Source organism: Anser anser (assembly GCF_964211835.1).
Source record: "Anser anser genome assembly, chromosome: 1".
NCBI lineage: Eukaryota > Metazoa > Chordata > Aves > Anseriformes > Anatidae > Anser > Anser anser.
In genome coordinates, this window is record NC_139720.1 from 194,824,802 (window position 1) to 194,838,673 (window position 13,872).

At 44.8% G+C, this 13,872-nt stretch overlaps 1 protein-coding gene across 1 annotated transcript in view; it reads right to left on the reverse strand.

Moving 5' to 3' along the window:
• Nucleotides 1-11,147: 11,147 nt before the first annotated feature.
• Nucleotides 11,148-13,872, reverse strand: part of DDX10 (DEAD-box helicase 10) — a 192,249-nt gene continuing 189,524 nt past the window's right edge. The window contains exon 18 of the mRNA XM_083810823.1: nucleotides 11,148-11,840. Coding sequence (XP_083666949.1) covers nucleotides 11,648-11,840 — 193 coding nt within the window. The 3' untranslated portion in view covers nucleotides 11,148-11,647. The remainder of the gene's footprint in view (nucleotides 11,841-13,872) is intronic.

Here is a 13,872-nt window from a genome sequence, read left to right on the forward strand (position 1 = left end):
CCTGAGCCCACCCCTGCTCTTAACAAACCAGCAGGATTTTTATTGCTGACCTCGAGGTACGGAAATTGCCCAGCATTTCAAAGAATCGACCCGGTGACTTTCAGACACTTCGAGGGGTGCTTAAAGCACCGTAAATGACCGTAAATACACAGAGAGATCCTTGGTCACGCTGCAGGTTGCAGGCTGGTGCCAGCGGTTCCTCAGACACTGATGTGAACAAAAGGGAACAAGCAGGAGACCGTTTCAACACACAACAAACCTGGTGTCTCCTTCTGGAAAGGAAGGCAGAGAAACCAGCAGGATCTGCACCCAGCAGACCATTGCACCCAGCAAACCATTGCAACCAGACCCAGATTCTCTTCCCAGCTCCACCACTGGCTCAGAGTTAACCCGGGGTAAAATCCTGGCTTACAAAATGGGTGCAGCACCGACCACAGCCCAGGAGTGCTGCAGAACTTCCCTAACACCCTGCCGAGGAGCCCTACAATCCGTAGCAGAGACTGTGCACTTTCGTTAGCTGCAGCTGAATCCCAGAGCAGCAAATGGCAGCTGAAACACCTATTTTTAATTGAAATGAGCCATGCTAGAGAGGTTTTCATTTCTGTTCATACATAACACCAAAATTGCTCTTCATGGGACAATCACCCATTAATCTGATCAAGATCATGGTTTTCTTAATGGTGTGGCAACTCCATGCAACATTTTCAGTAAAGTGAAAAATTTCTCCTCTCACTCCAGGTTGAGCGTTGTGCATTTCCACTCACTGCGATCTTCCTTACGCTGTGCGTAACATCAGCTTCTGAAGAACTGGCACCATTTCCTCTGTGCTTGGCTGCAGGCTTAGCGTTCCCCTAGGGCACCCCTTGCCCAGAGAGCACCTGTTGCACCAGGGACGTGCTCAGGACTTGCAAAACAAAATCAGGATGTGCTCTCGGCAGTTCTCACGTTGAGCAGGGAACGCCAAAGGACAGCGGCCCTGCTGGATGGGATGCTGAGTGTTAGGGAGCACATCTGCTCCTTCACTCAGCCTCTGCTCCACTGAATCTTGGACACATTCCAGGTGACAGAGCAGGTGATGGTGAGAGCTGGCAGTGCAAAGGTGACATGTTCCTCATTTCACATGTGAACCACGAGAAATCTGCAAAGTTTTAAGTATAACAAATGCAAGGCTAACCAAAGACACTCTCCACAGGTAGCCAGGTAACACATTGCAGACGGCCTCTGAGAGCTACCTGGGGACATGCTCTGTCCCTGGATTGCAGAAGGACTAACGTGGGCAGCTCAGCTTTGCCTTTGGTGGAAGGAGAGCACAACACAATCCGATCTAATATCTAATCTAAATCTAAAAAAGGATAGATTTAGATCGGATGTTAGGAAGAAATTCTTTACTCAGAGGGTGTTGAGGCCCTGGCACAGGTTGCCCAGAGAAGCTGTGGATGCTCCATCCCCGGAGGTGTTCAACGCCAGGTTGGATGGGGCTTTGGGCAACCTGGTCTGGTGGGAGGTGTCCCTGCCCATGGCAGGGGGGTGGAACCAGGTGATCTTTGAGGTCCCTTCCAACCCAAACCTTTCTGTTATTCTGTGACCTTGAGCTGGGAGACATCAATCCCACATTTCAGGGATGATCCTCATGCAGGCACAGACATGCAGGAGCAGTGGTAGAGGCCAGCAGCATCGTCCTCTGCCCTGCACGACCCCAGTGGTCCCCAGAGGCAACTCTCACCCTGGCTGCAAGGCTTCACGTGGAGGGGGACATGGCAGGCACTGAGGGAACAAAACTAGAAGGCTGAGAGGAGTCAAGGCAGCAGTGAAGAGGTGCTGGAGAAGGAAATAGCCTCCTGTTGGGCCTGGCTGCCCAATGAGCCCATGGAGGCTTTGCCCCTGGGAGGCTGTAGCAGAACAATAATAGACAGCAGACCAGGAAATGGTAGGGGGCTGTGAGCTGAGGGACAATTTTAGGTGGGTTAGCACAGAGGAGCAAACTATGACCTTTGTGTTTCCATAATTTAATATATATGTGTATATATATATATATATATATATATATATGCTTGTGTGGTGTCACTCGTTCCTGGGGAAGCGGTGGCTGTTGCAGTCACATACATTAACTGAACACAGAACGGATGCTAAAATCACTGCAGAGCTAAATAGACAAGTTCATATTTTCACTTAGTTAAGAAAAACTGCCCTTCTTAATGCTTTATGACTTGGCTGACAGAAAGAAAATTTCAGTGGCTGTGCAGACAGTCAGCAGTAGATGGGAAAATGATGAATATTTACAATAAGGAGGAGAATATTTAGGTGGGATATTGAATATTACCCACAAGAAATGTGAGTGGGAATTGTTAAATATCTAAGACCCCACATTATCACAGAGAGTCACATTTTGAACATTCAGAATAATTCTCTAAGTAGCTAATGCAGTGGAAGAGCTTATCTTAAACACAGTCTTGCAAACCAGCATAGCTTGCCGGATCACGCTTGTCAAACAGAGAGGATTCGGTCAGATTTCAGGAGACCAATGCTTGTGTGTGCACCAACAGCCACGGACAGTGTGGGACAGCTGAGCACACCGGTCCCCAAGCATGGCTGCACCCCGGATAGGAACAACCACTCCAGGGCAGGCAGCCGCTGCCGATGCCCCGGAGATGTCACCTCCTGGCCCTGCCCTGCATGTGTGTCCCAGGGCCAGTTTACAAGGGGTGGCAGCCCCATGCCTTCAGGACAACCATGAATCCATGGAGGCAGGAGCCATAAGCTCATCTTGCACTTGGCTGACAAAGCAGAAATAGCCCCTCCGGCCCAATCTGTCCGATGTGGCTGTGCTGCTTTGCTGAGGTTTTCTGTAGCTCTCTGATAATCGAGTCCCCATGAAGGGAAGAGGATTATTCCCTGTGGTTTGTGTAGCTGCAAGTTTTTGTTTTTACACTAAGGAAATCTCTCAGTGAAACTGCCAAATTTCGGCACCATCCCCGGGTTTTGCAGTAAGTTAAGCCCAAGCCCATGCTGGCCCAGGGCCGTGGGCTCCATCCTCCCCACCAGCACTGGGGGAGCAGCCAGGCACACCCATGTGGGCATGGAGGGGCCCACCAGGAGGCCGGAGAAGCCACCGGCCACAGCCACCTCCAGCCCCATCTCACCCCTCCAGCTTTGTTCTCTTTGGTGTTTTCTTGCTCCTTGGTCTGCCAGGGGTCTCCCAGTGCTTGTCCCTCTCCTGTGCTGTTGGTCTCTGCAAATCCAAGCTGGTATGTGAATGCACGTGACGCTGCTGGGGGCCTCAGCGCCGTCATGGTGCCCACCCTTAGCAGGAGGAGCTGATATCCAGGGGTGGGACCACCCTGAGAGGCAGGCAGGGATGGCCTGGTAGTGGCCCAGTCCTACCCTCCCTTCCCCTGGAGGATGGAAACAAGAACCTCAGATACTTAGCAGGATAAATTCACTGTGAAAAAAAAAGAGACCTTCATGCAGAGTTTTTACCCTTCCTTGACTTTATTTAGCAAGTTTCTGAAGGAGAGCAGCTCTCTTAGCCAGGCAGTTCTGCATCACTAACAGCTTGGTATTGTTTATGCCGAAATTAGGTGCTGAAGAAGCACATCGGTTCGCAAAAAAAAAAAAAAAAAAAAAGTATCAGCACTCACACGAAGAAGCAGAAAGAGTAAATGGGCCTAATTAGTCACTAGACAAGGAACTAGATTAGCACATTCTTACACATATATTTAAGAAATGCAAGCTCTTCATCCACCGCGGCACACTTGCTGGGGAACTTGTTTTTATGGAAAGACCATTTGAACAGCTGCATGGGCCAAGGAGCACCGGCCTCTGCAGCTACATGACAAGATCCCCAAGATCCTGGACAAGAGCCCCAGGGAGGACAGTGGTGGGGCTCCCCCTGCACGCCGGGCCCTTGTAATCCCCTCCACCAGCCTTCTGCTAGGTCAAGTTTAGGAAAGGCAGTTTATGGAGTTTTCAGGAAAACAGTTGTCAGCAGGGCTGCAGGCATGAGGCCTACAAGGCCCAGTCCTTGACATGACCTAAACCTGAGAGCACTGCTTTGCTGGCAGGGACGCTGAACCTCTTGTGAGAGGGGTGGAAGGGCTTTTGCAAGAGGGTGCCCAAGACAGGCTTGACATAGGATGAAGAGATTTGCAGAGGAAAACCCTAAAAGAAGTCAGATAAAAGCAAATACCACTATTTATCTCTTGGAGGAAGAGAGGGGGCTCATGTATTTCAGCCAGTGTTAGAGTGAAGTGGGGTGCTTGCTGCCCACAGTAACCTCGCTGGTTATTTTCTACTATATTCCTTAGCCATGTCCTGGGCCTCCATCACACAAATGTCCCTGTAGGCCAGGAACACCAAGGGCAGGTTTAGCAGCACCCATCTATTTATAAATTGTGGTATTTACCATAACTGTGAACTGTGAGCAGGACATCTGTCTTCCCTTCAGGGAACAGCATCCATCTGCAAGCTGACTTGCAAGCATTTAAGCGTGCAATATTTTGCAGGATGACACCAAATCATTTAACTGAGTTCCCAGCATTTCTCTGCACTCATCAGTGACCATTTTAGCCAAAGCCAATCAGGATACTGTTGCACAGATACTCAGAGTGTTTGTTAATAGGGAAAAACCTAAATTACTGCGATCTTGGCACATGGCATCACTCACGTGGGGAATCCAATTCCCAGCTGGGCCATCAGCTGCTTTCCAGTGGCAACAAGAGTCTCCATCACAGGCTCCTTGCAGCTGTGTCTTCAGCTGGACCAGGAGCGACTCCTTGGACTTCTGTTTTGCTCAGTTCTTGGCATCCAACCAGTCTTGATCCTGTGTGACCATCCTTGTGCATGCAAAGTTTGCTGCTACTGATGTACCTTAACTACATAAAAAAATATCCTTTAAATGTCTTAATTGCATGCAGAAGACTGTCCTGTGTCAACAGTTTTGCAGGAAAAATTTCTAACAACTATTTCCAAATGTCTTAACTGCACACAACAGCCTAGGCAGGTCCGGGACACTTCCCCAGGACGTCCATCACCACACCTGGGCATACAAACTGGGCCAGACACAGCTGCTGGCTTGGGGAAAAATTCTAAATCCATCCAAAATTCCCACCTGGAGGGCTCCTGTCAGTCAAGTGCTGAGTCGGGAGGCCAGCAGTGAGCTCGCGCTGCTGCTGCAAGACCCAGGATCAGACCCAAGGCAAGGCACGCTTGTCTGCCTGGGAGCAGCCCTTGTATTGACAGGACAGCATCGATTGGAAGCATGATAGCAAGTTTTTCAGTGCAATTGAGTGTGTGCTGGAATAGATTCATCAGTGCTAGGAGAAAGGGTTCACACATAATACGTGCTTGTAAAAAGGGAACACGAAGTTCTTTTAAAAACAAAAACATATCCTGATGTCTTCCACAAAGGCCTGGTTCCATCTCCAAATAAATAAAAACCCTGCTCAGGGAAGTTGCATCAAAAAAGCCATGACCCTGCCGAGATGTAATTCATAAGACGTTTGTGGTGACTAGGAAGCTTAATTAGTTCCTAAGGTACCTCCATTAACTTTCGTGTGGAATAAAAACAGGCTGCATCTCAGTATAATCTAATGTAGTTGGTGGAGAGGATCACACCAGCATGGCCACTGAAAGTGCAGGTTGAAGGAACCATTTCACAGGCGCAGCACAATGAATAGATGACAGACTTCCAAAAGATGAGCCAAATTTCCTATCACCTTAGATGTGATAAGCAAATGCACATTAACATTCCCTTTACAGGCTGTACTTGCACGCATGCATTTTGGTAACAGCTTAAGTTTAGCATCAGAGGCACAAGCATGCACGGGAGAGAGGCCTTGTGCAGCGCTGCAAAAGCCACATCCAGGAACATCACCCGCCGTCAGCATCCCATGCGTGGTTGGGAGAACAACGCTCGTTACTTCCCTCTTCATGCCACTGAAATCTCAGCACGGCTACTTCTCAACTCAAAAGGATCTCACATGCTGCTCCACAAAACTAATTTACTTTAATTAAACTTATCTATATTTTATAGACAAAACACATCTCAGATGATGTGCAAAACTTGCAGATAGCATCTACCCAAGAGATTCCACTCCTGGGTAAATCCGCTAGCTGGTAGCCCCGTGTAATTTAAGCAATCATTTTTACATGACTGAATCTGATAAATAGTTTCCTTTGCAAAAAAATGGCTTCCAGCCAGACATGGACAAAAATAGGCAATGCACAACACATTCTTGGAAGAGATAGACTTCTCTCGACTGATTTAATCATAGCAGAATCTCCTAGCAGGCCTGAAAAGAATCTTCTTCTGCACTGGGCTTTCTAATTTGTTGGTGTTCTTAACTGCCTCATTTGCCTTCAAAGTTTGGGGAGTACTTCATTACAAAAGCATTCACGTGGTATAAACTAAAGCCTCGATAGCAATTTTTATGATTTACAAGGACGTCGACAATGCAATTTTCTAGCATCTAGTTCCACCTTTTAGAGATAAAACTTGAAGATCCTTCAGAGAATAAAAAAATTAATCTGAAGGGATGAGATTAAATTCAGAGGAGCTACAAACACCAGAGAAGAGAGTAATAAAACAAAGAAATCTGATAAAACATGGTCAAAAAGGTATGGTAATAGCCTTTTCTTACTAAAACTATTGATCGGAAACTTTCTTTCTTTTGGAGTTGGGCTGTGTTCTGGATCTTCTAGCTCGAGGCACGCTGGGCGCAGGGTTGGCTCCACTCCACAGAAGGTTGCAATCAAATTAAAAGGGATGCTTCTGCCCTCCAGCTGTTCTCAGCTTTCTGCCCAGTTAGCAGAACGGACGGAACCGGGATTCATCTGTTTCAGCACGGAATCATCCAGCTTGATTTCAGCTCTGCTTTGAAAGCTCCTGTTGTTATTCAGGGGAAGGTTACAGCTGGGGCAGCGACCTCCAGCATAAAAGCAGCAACATCCTGAACCACGGTGGCCATTGCTGCGGCACAGCCCAGCTCAGCATCCCTGCTACAAAGCACAATCAATCTCACAAGAAACAAGCATGAATCAGGTCAAACTAGAGTAGCACAGTAAGGAAAAATATCCATTTGCAACCTTTACCAAGACACGTTTTCTTCTTGTGTTTTATTTCAGATTTTATCATATGTATCCAGGATTATAGGAACCCGCAGGGTCACTCCAGTATCTTCAGATCTTGCGGTACTTTTTATAGGCTGAATTGAATGTTCTCTGCCATAGCTCTCTGGTTTTTAATGTTTTGCTTCAGGCATTTCTCTCTCTTTATGAGTCTGGCCAGAGAGCAGGACAGAGCAGTCACTGCTCGAGCAGGACTCAGTCAGTTGCAAGAGGAATAAAAATTATTTTTTATTTCTGTTCGTATAATATTTAAAGGAAAATACCCATTAAAATGCTAAAAAATAATTTACAACCACTTATGTCAGAGCCTAAATTTCTCATACTCTTCACCCAATTTAATGTGCTGCATCAATAAGCGCTTTACAAAGTGACCACCTAACAGAAATTCCTATGATGCTGAGGCAAAGCAGGATCTTTGCAATGACACTTCTATATGCCCCATGAAAATACTGCAAGCTGGATACCCTCAGTTGCTAGCACATTTAATGTCAGCCTATTTAACTAACTAAAAAATAAATAAAATCTCTTCAATGCTGACTTTTACCTGGCTTCCAGTTTCCATCTAGAAGAGACTTGTAACAAATTGTAATAAATTGTCCAATAAACGAATGGCTCTATTCTTCTGTATGCAACAAACCAAAAATTTTAGACTCTGAACAAATCCCCGCTAAAGTATGCCATACATATGTATATATATGTGTAATGTATAGTTTTAGAACTAGCTAAATGTACTAGATTTAGTCTTAACATAACACCTAGCTATAAATCAGCACAACTGAATTGTTCTAGCAGCAGAAGGAAATTGATCGCTATTAATGTAAAGTACAGATGCAAACTATTACAAAACCCCATATCTAAAACAAGATTTCCTGCTTGGCAGCTGAAGGATTTCTCCTGGCCAGTGGCCTTGGGAGACGCTGGCTGCCGTAGCCAGACCTCGGTGCCGCTGCCACCCGCGCAGGAGCAGCCCCACCTTCCCCCTCCCAGGAGGGCTGCAGGAAGCCCAAAATCCACCCCGGGATGCTCTGCAGCACCAGTCCCTGTGACTCCCAAAGGCCAGGGCCAGCACAGAAGGCAAGTCAGACTCTGCTCTCACTAAAGCACAAGGGATTTAGGGTATGTGGATTCCAGTACCTAAAAACATCACTGGATTCTTTGATTACACATCAGCTGAATGATAGCCGCACTTCCATTTCTCCTGTGTAAAGCAGGGATGTGAAATACAAGCTTGCAAAAGCTCGGGATTTGTTCTGATACTACAGCACCACATGCTGCAACTCCACAGCCAGGAGAAAGGAGATGCTGGGTGGTGTCCCCAGCAGGAGCCATGCCCCAGGGGGCTGGCCCCTCTCCACCTGCCCCTTAGCCCTGGACAGACGTGTGGAGCCCTTTGGCAGCAGGTCACTGCTGAGGGGTTCACAGGTGCGAAATGCGAATGAGCTCCTGGGAAAACACCCTTCGGTCAGGTCAACCCTTGCAGTTCTGGTATTAATTTGTGTGCTTTGTGCTTTTCTTCTTGTTGCAGAAACACAGCTAAAATAAGGGTTGGTCAGGAGCCTCTTAAAGCAGATCTACAGTTGACAGCAACGCCAACCCACTGCCATTGTCTCGAAATGCTGAAGCCTGCCTTTTTTTGTCTTGTTCTTTCTAGTTCCCAGATGCACCCATCACATACAGCATCTGCTTTAAGGACCTTCCCTCTTCTTTTTCACAAGGCTCCATTGTTGTGGGCCTTACGCTCTGGATATACACCTCCCCTCAAGGACAGCTGCATTGGAAGTAGACAGACAAAATTTGTGAGGATTCTAGAAACAATAGCTCTGTATCAGACAATACAAAAATATTAAAATCTCCATTATCCCTATATATATATATATAAATATATACATATAAAAGGGCACTAGCAAAGTTATTGTATGCAGACAATGAATACATCACAAAGACAGAAATGCAGCACAATCCTTCCAATACATGCAGTTTGTATTTCCCTGGGTAATAATTCTTCCCTCACACCCGCACACATCATAGAATCACAGAACCATTTAGGTTGAAAAAGACCTCTAAGATCATCATGTCCAACCACTATCCTAGCAGTGCCAAGAGTGCCACCACTAAATCATGTCCCTAAGCACCACATCTACACGTCTTTTGAATCCCTCCAGGGATGGCAGCTCTGCCACTTCCCTTCCGCCTGCTCCAATGCCTCATGTGAATGGGAATGTTCCAGTAAGAAATGTTAAATCCTTCGTTTGCCCTGTGTGCAGGCTCCCAGCAAACTGTTCAGCCTTCTCAGAACAACGATTTGAATGAACAGACATCAGATGATGTGCAAGCCACTGGACCGCTATGAAGTACACCCAGTCTGTGAACGCATCTGAGTAAGATGCACACAGCACCGCATTATCACCTTCATCCAGCTCGGTTTTGAATGGCTGCTATTGATGCCCCTTGCTCCAGTTCTGAGGGTTTACTGCCTCCACCCACAACGGCAGAAGCAGGACCTCGAATAGCTCAGTGCAGAGGCATTTGCTGACACCGCTCATCACAACCCCTGCAGCTGCCCACATGATGAAGTGTAAGCACAGTCACCACAGCGTCGCATCAGATCCTTCTTCATCCACAGATTCATCAGCAGTGCTATTACCAGATCACAGCGTTTTCAAGGCCCACTGTGGCACCGTAAACAACGCTGCCTCGGATGCCAAGCAGGTCCCATCTTTCATGTTTAGTATTTGTGAAACTCGGTCATTTCTTCTTGTTCCATATTGTCAGGAAAGAGCAGATGGCAGATGTGCTCTGCCTGTAATACTGTTTTGATGATACCCTGCCTGCTGGCAGAACAGGGGAAGCAACATTTGGAGACAAGAATTTCCCATTTTGAGTAACCAAGCTAAAAGATAATACGGGGTACGTTGAGAGGATGAAAGACTTTTGCTGAATTGATGTTGACAGATTTCTGTAATAAAAATAATAATAATAATAAAGGAAAAAGTGATATTGAAAAAAAGGAGTATTTAATGTGTTCTTAATATATGTGATGGGGAGACCAGACATACACAGCTTTTTGAGACCATGTGTACTTTTTGATTTGCTGAAGAGCAGCAACAGGCAAAAGCCCTCAGGCAATTATACATACTCAGTGTTTTACTCCAGATTTTGGAGCTTGCCATGTAAATTTGCTAAGACACAGGTCTGCTGAAAACAGACAATCATCACTTTACATGCTTCTTCTCTGCCAAAAATAAAAAAAAAGTCGGCAAACGAAACACTATTTTCCTGCTCTCCCTCATTTTCTTGCATAGCAACTTTCCCTTTGTCTAGCTCATTTCTGAAATGTGCAAAATTTAGCAGTCCTGATCGTTCTCCATATTGCCTGCAAGCATTTACCATGCTTTTTTTTTTCTGAATGATGTGCCAATATTGTCGAGGGGGCAGTCAAGAATGCAAGCAAGAAGGCAGCAAGTCTGACTTGTAGCTGGTGTTTGGGTGCAAGCAAGAGATGAAAACCTACTTGAATAACTCAGAATTTGGTATTGTATTCATTTTTTGCTTTGCTTTGGGAAGAATGGTGCTGCTTCTCTTTGATGAGAAAGGACCAACAACAGCACACGCCTTGTTGCTGTTCGTCAAGATGTAACGGTTAGGGGAAAGCATGCACAAAATCCACAACAAACAACCATGGTTTGGCAGGATGAAACTTCAAAATATATTAGAAAATAAAGATAAATAATCTTTTCTTCATTGTATATTGTCTACCAAAAAAAAAAAAAAGTAGCTGATTCCTGATTGGAAGTCCTTCAGGTGCTCCTACCACAAAACCTGTACCTTTTAACCGATTTTATCAGGCAGTGATACTTTTGGGAGCATCACTGTGATCTCGCTCATATGGCATTCAAACCCAAGAATTTACCTTCTAAAAGTGGTTTTATGAATTGCCTAATACAAGTGACAGAATCATAAGAGAAATTATTAACTGATGGATAAATAAATGCTTTCAAAACAAAGCCAAGAGACAACAGAAGTTTATACCAAAGCTTCAGGAATTTTAATAAAATATTTTAAATATATGTGCATGATACACAGAAGAAAAAAAAAGTGTTTTATTTTTAAGTAGTATGGTTTGAGCTGCCAATAATATTCCTCAGTAATCTTAGGACACATTTATCTTCCAAAATAGCAAATCTGACACAGCCAAGAAAGGAGCATTGTATTTTTATTTAAGATTAATTATTTATTCACTTTTTAAAAAAAAGATAATTGCTTCAAAACCTGTGGATTTAAAATTATAAACCTGTTATGGCAAAATGACATACAGGGATTTAGGTCAGAAAGTTGGTTTAGAAAGCCTTACATATCAAACTAAACCCTGTCTATAATCTCCAAGTCGATAGGAGACAAGCCCGTTGCGCATGGAAAACATTTTTCTCCATCCACTGGTACCCATCTGCCCAGATGCCAAATTGTGTAGACTACTGACAAAATTGTGAAGACATCCCTGAAAAGAAAACCTGCAGGAAAATAATTAGCTGTGACTGTTGAGCAGCTGTAGCACAAGCTCTTCATCTTCTGCCAGAGAAAGCCCAGTATCCAATGGCAAAAAGGGATCCTCCTCCTCTTGGCTGATTTTAGCCTTCTTTCTTTTCAGTGGCATTTCTGCTGCTGCATTACTGCTACCGTAGCTTCTTTTCTTTCTTCCGCTCTTCTCCTCAAGTTCACTGCAGAAACAAATCGATTACTCTTTTTTAACAACTGTGGTAATCAATATCATCATGTAATCAAACAATTCATTTTAAACAAGGCATATTTATGTCGAGATAAGGGCAAACAAAATTACAATTCAGAAGGGTGAAGCAACGGAAGCTGATGAACTCTGCATGCCTAAATTAGAACTGCTTTCAGAGCGAGGTGGTGGTGGATGTTCTGCTGTCTTAATTGATTACAGTCTATCAAGATATTGCCATCAGCCTTACCCAATATTCACTGCCTTATGCAGTGACAGACAACTTGACAAAACTGGTTTAGTAATATTCCAGTGGACCTTGACATGCTTTCAGGATTTTGTCTGAAATAAATATGCACCCACAATAAAAAGATAAGAATTGTCATTTCATTGGCAAATCCTACCCTGACTTAATACAGTTTTGATTTGGGTCCATCTCATCCAAGCCACTCTTTCCTCTTCTTTCAGAATAAGTCCTTGGAAGCCATTAACCTCCTCTTTGCCATCAGAGGAAGAGACAAAACCAAACCCAGTTACTTCCCCTGGTGAGTTCTTATTCCTTCTGCTGCCGTTGTTAAAACTGGAACAATTTGGCTTTTGCAGCCCTCAGTCTGGACAAAACAGCCGTGTGTCTGTTTTACCACTGTGACTTCTGTCCCATGGCCAGATGACAGCAAGAGGAGGAAAACCCAAGCCCACTACCGGCCTCCTCCTCAATCCCTCACGCTGGCTGGACCCGGGCCTCGAGAGGAGATTTTACAAAAGAAGGAATTTGTCATCTTTGTGCAGATTACCCTTGCGTAGGTTTTGTTCGTAACACAAAAAATTTGTTACAAACCTTCTAAGATTAAAATAATTTCATCTAACAAAATCTAATCTGAGATGTAATAACCGTGTAGCAGCTTACACAGAGCTGGCTGTCAGACGCCACAGGGCAGAATGAGAATTTGTACCAAAAAAAGGACTATGCAGCCCCTTGCACACCAGACCACTCCATCTGAATAACTGAAACAAGATGACATTCTCAGTTTTTTGTGTTTGTATTTTAAAGGAAATAGCAAAAATAAAAACAGAAGTCCACGGACCGAGCTTGGACTTTTTAAAAAATAGATGGTTAAATTCAGATTTTCAAATAAATGTGGCAAATTTCTACCCAGAAGACTGAATCTACTTCAAAAAATGTTTCAACAAGATTTTTTTCTTAATTGCCCTAATTTTTGAAATTACTTCAGTGTAATTTTTTTTTTTTTAATATTTCACTTGGAAACGCTGTTTAGAGATTTAGCAATCAGCAACAGCCGTTCTTACAAATCACTCAAGTTGGTGAACGCTGTGTCCTCCCAACTTAGATGGCACAGGAACCCCACGTGCAGTTCAAGCCACTTTCAGCTGGCCACCTCGTTTTCCCATTAACAGAAACGATTACCAGCACATGAAATGTTGATTTCGTAATCCACCGAAAAACAGCATAATGTAGCAACTCCAGACAGGGCGGTTTTCAGGAATTTCCTGAACACAGGCAAACATTTTCTCCCTTTTTGCCAGCCTGCTCAGGAGCTACCATTGTGCACGCTGGTGCCTCTGCATCAAGACCGAGAAGCAGACTGGACCGGGGAGGGCTTGCGGCGGGCTGGGGGCATGCAGCTGCCTCCTGCTCTCTTCTACCCCACCTTCCAGAGCAGAGCACCACCAGCTCCTGCCCATTCATTACAACACAGGGAGAGGAGGAAAAACCTATGAGAAGTACCTCACATTCCCACAATTAAAATAAACCATCCTGAACTTATATGGTTCTTCCCCTTCCCAGCCAGAAGAACTGGTGTAAAGCAACAGCTGATGCATTAAATACTCTTCTTGAAATTGGGACATTTCAAAGGATATAGCACCTTGCTGGTTCTGAGCTGTCATTTGCATGGGGGGAGCTTTTCAGTGCTTGCTACCAATGTTTATTTTATTCCTTTTCTGGGGAAAAGGGCTGTTTTTTCAGTCATCTGTGCTTAAGATATTCCATAAACATTAAAGCTATA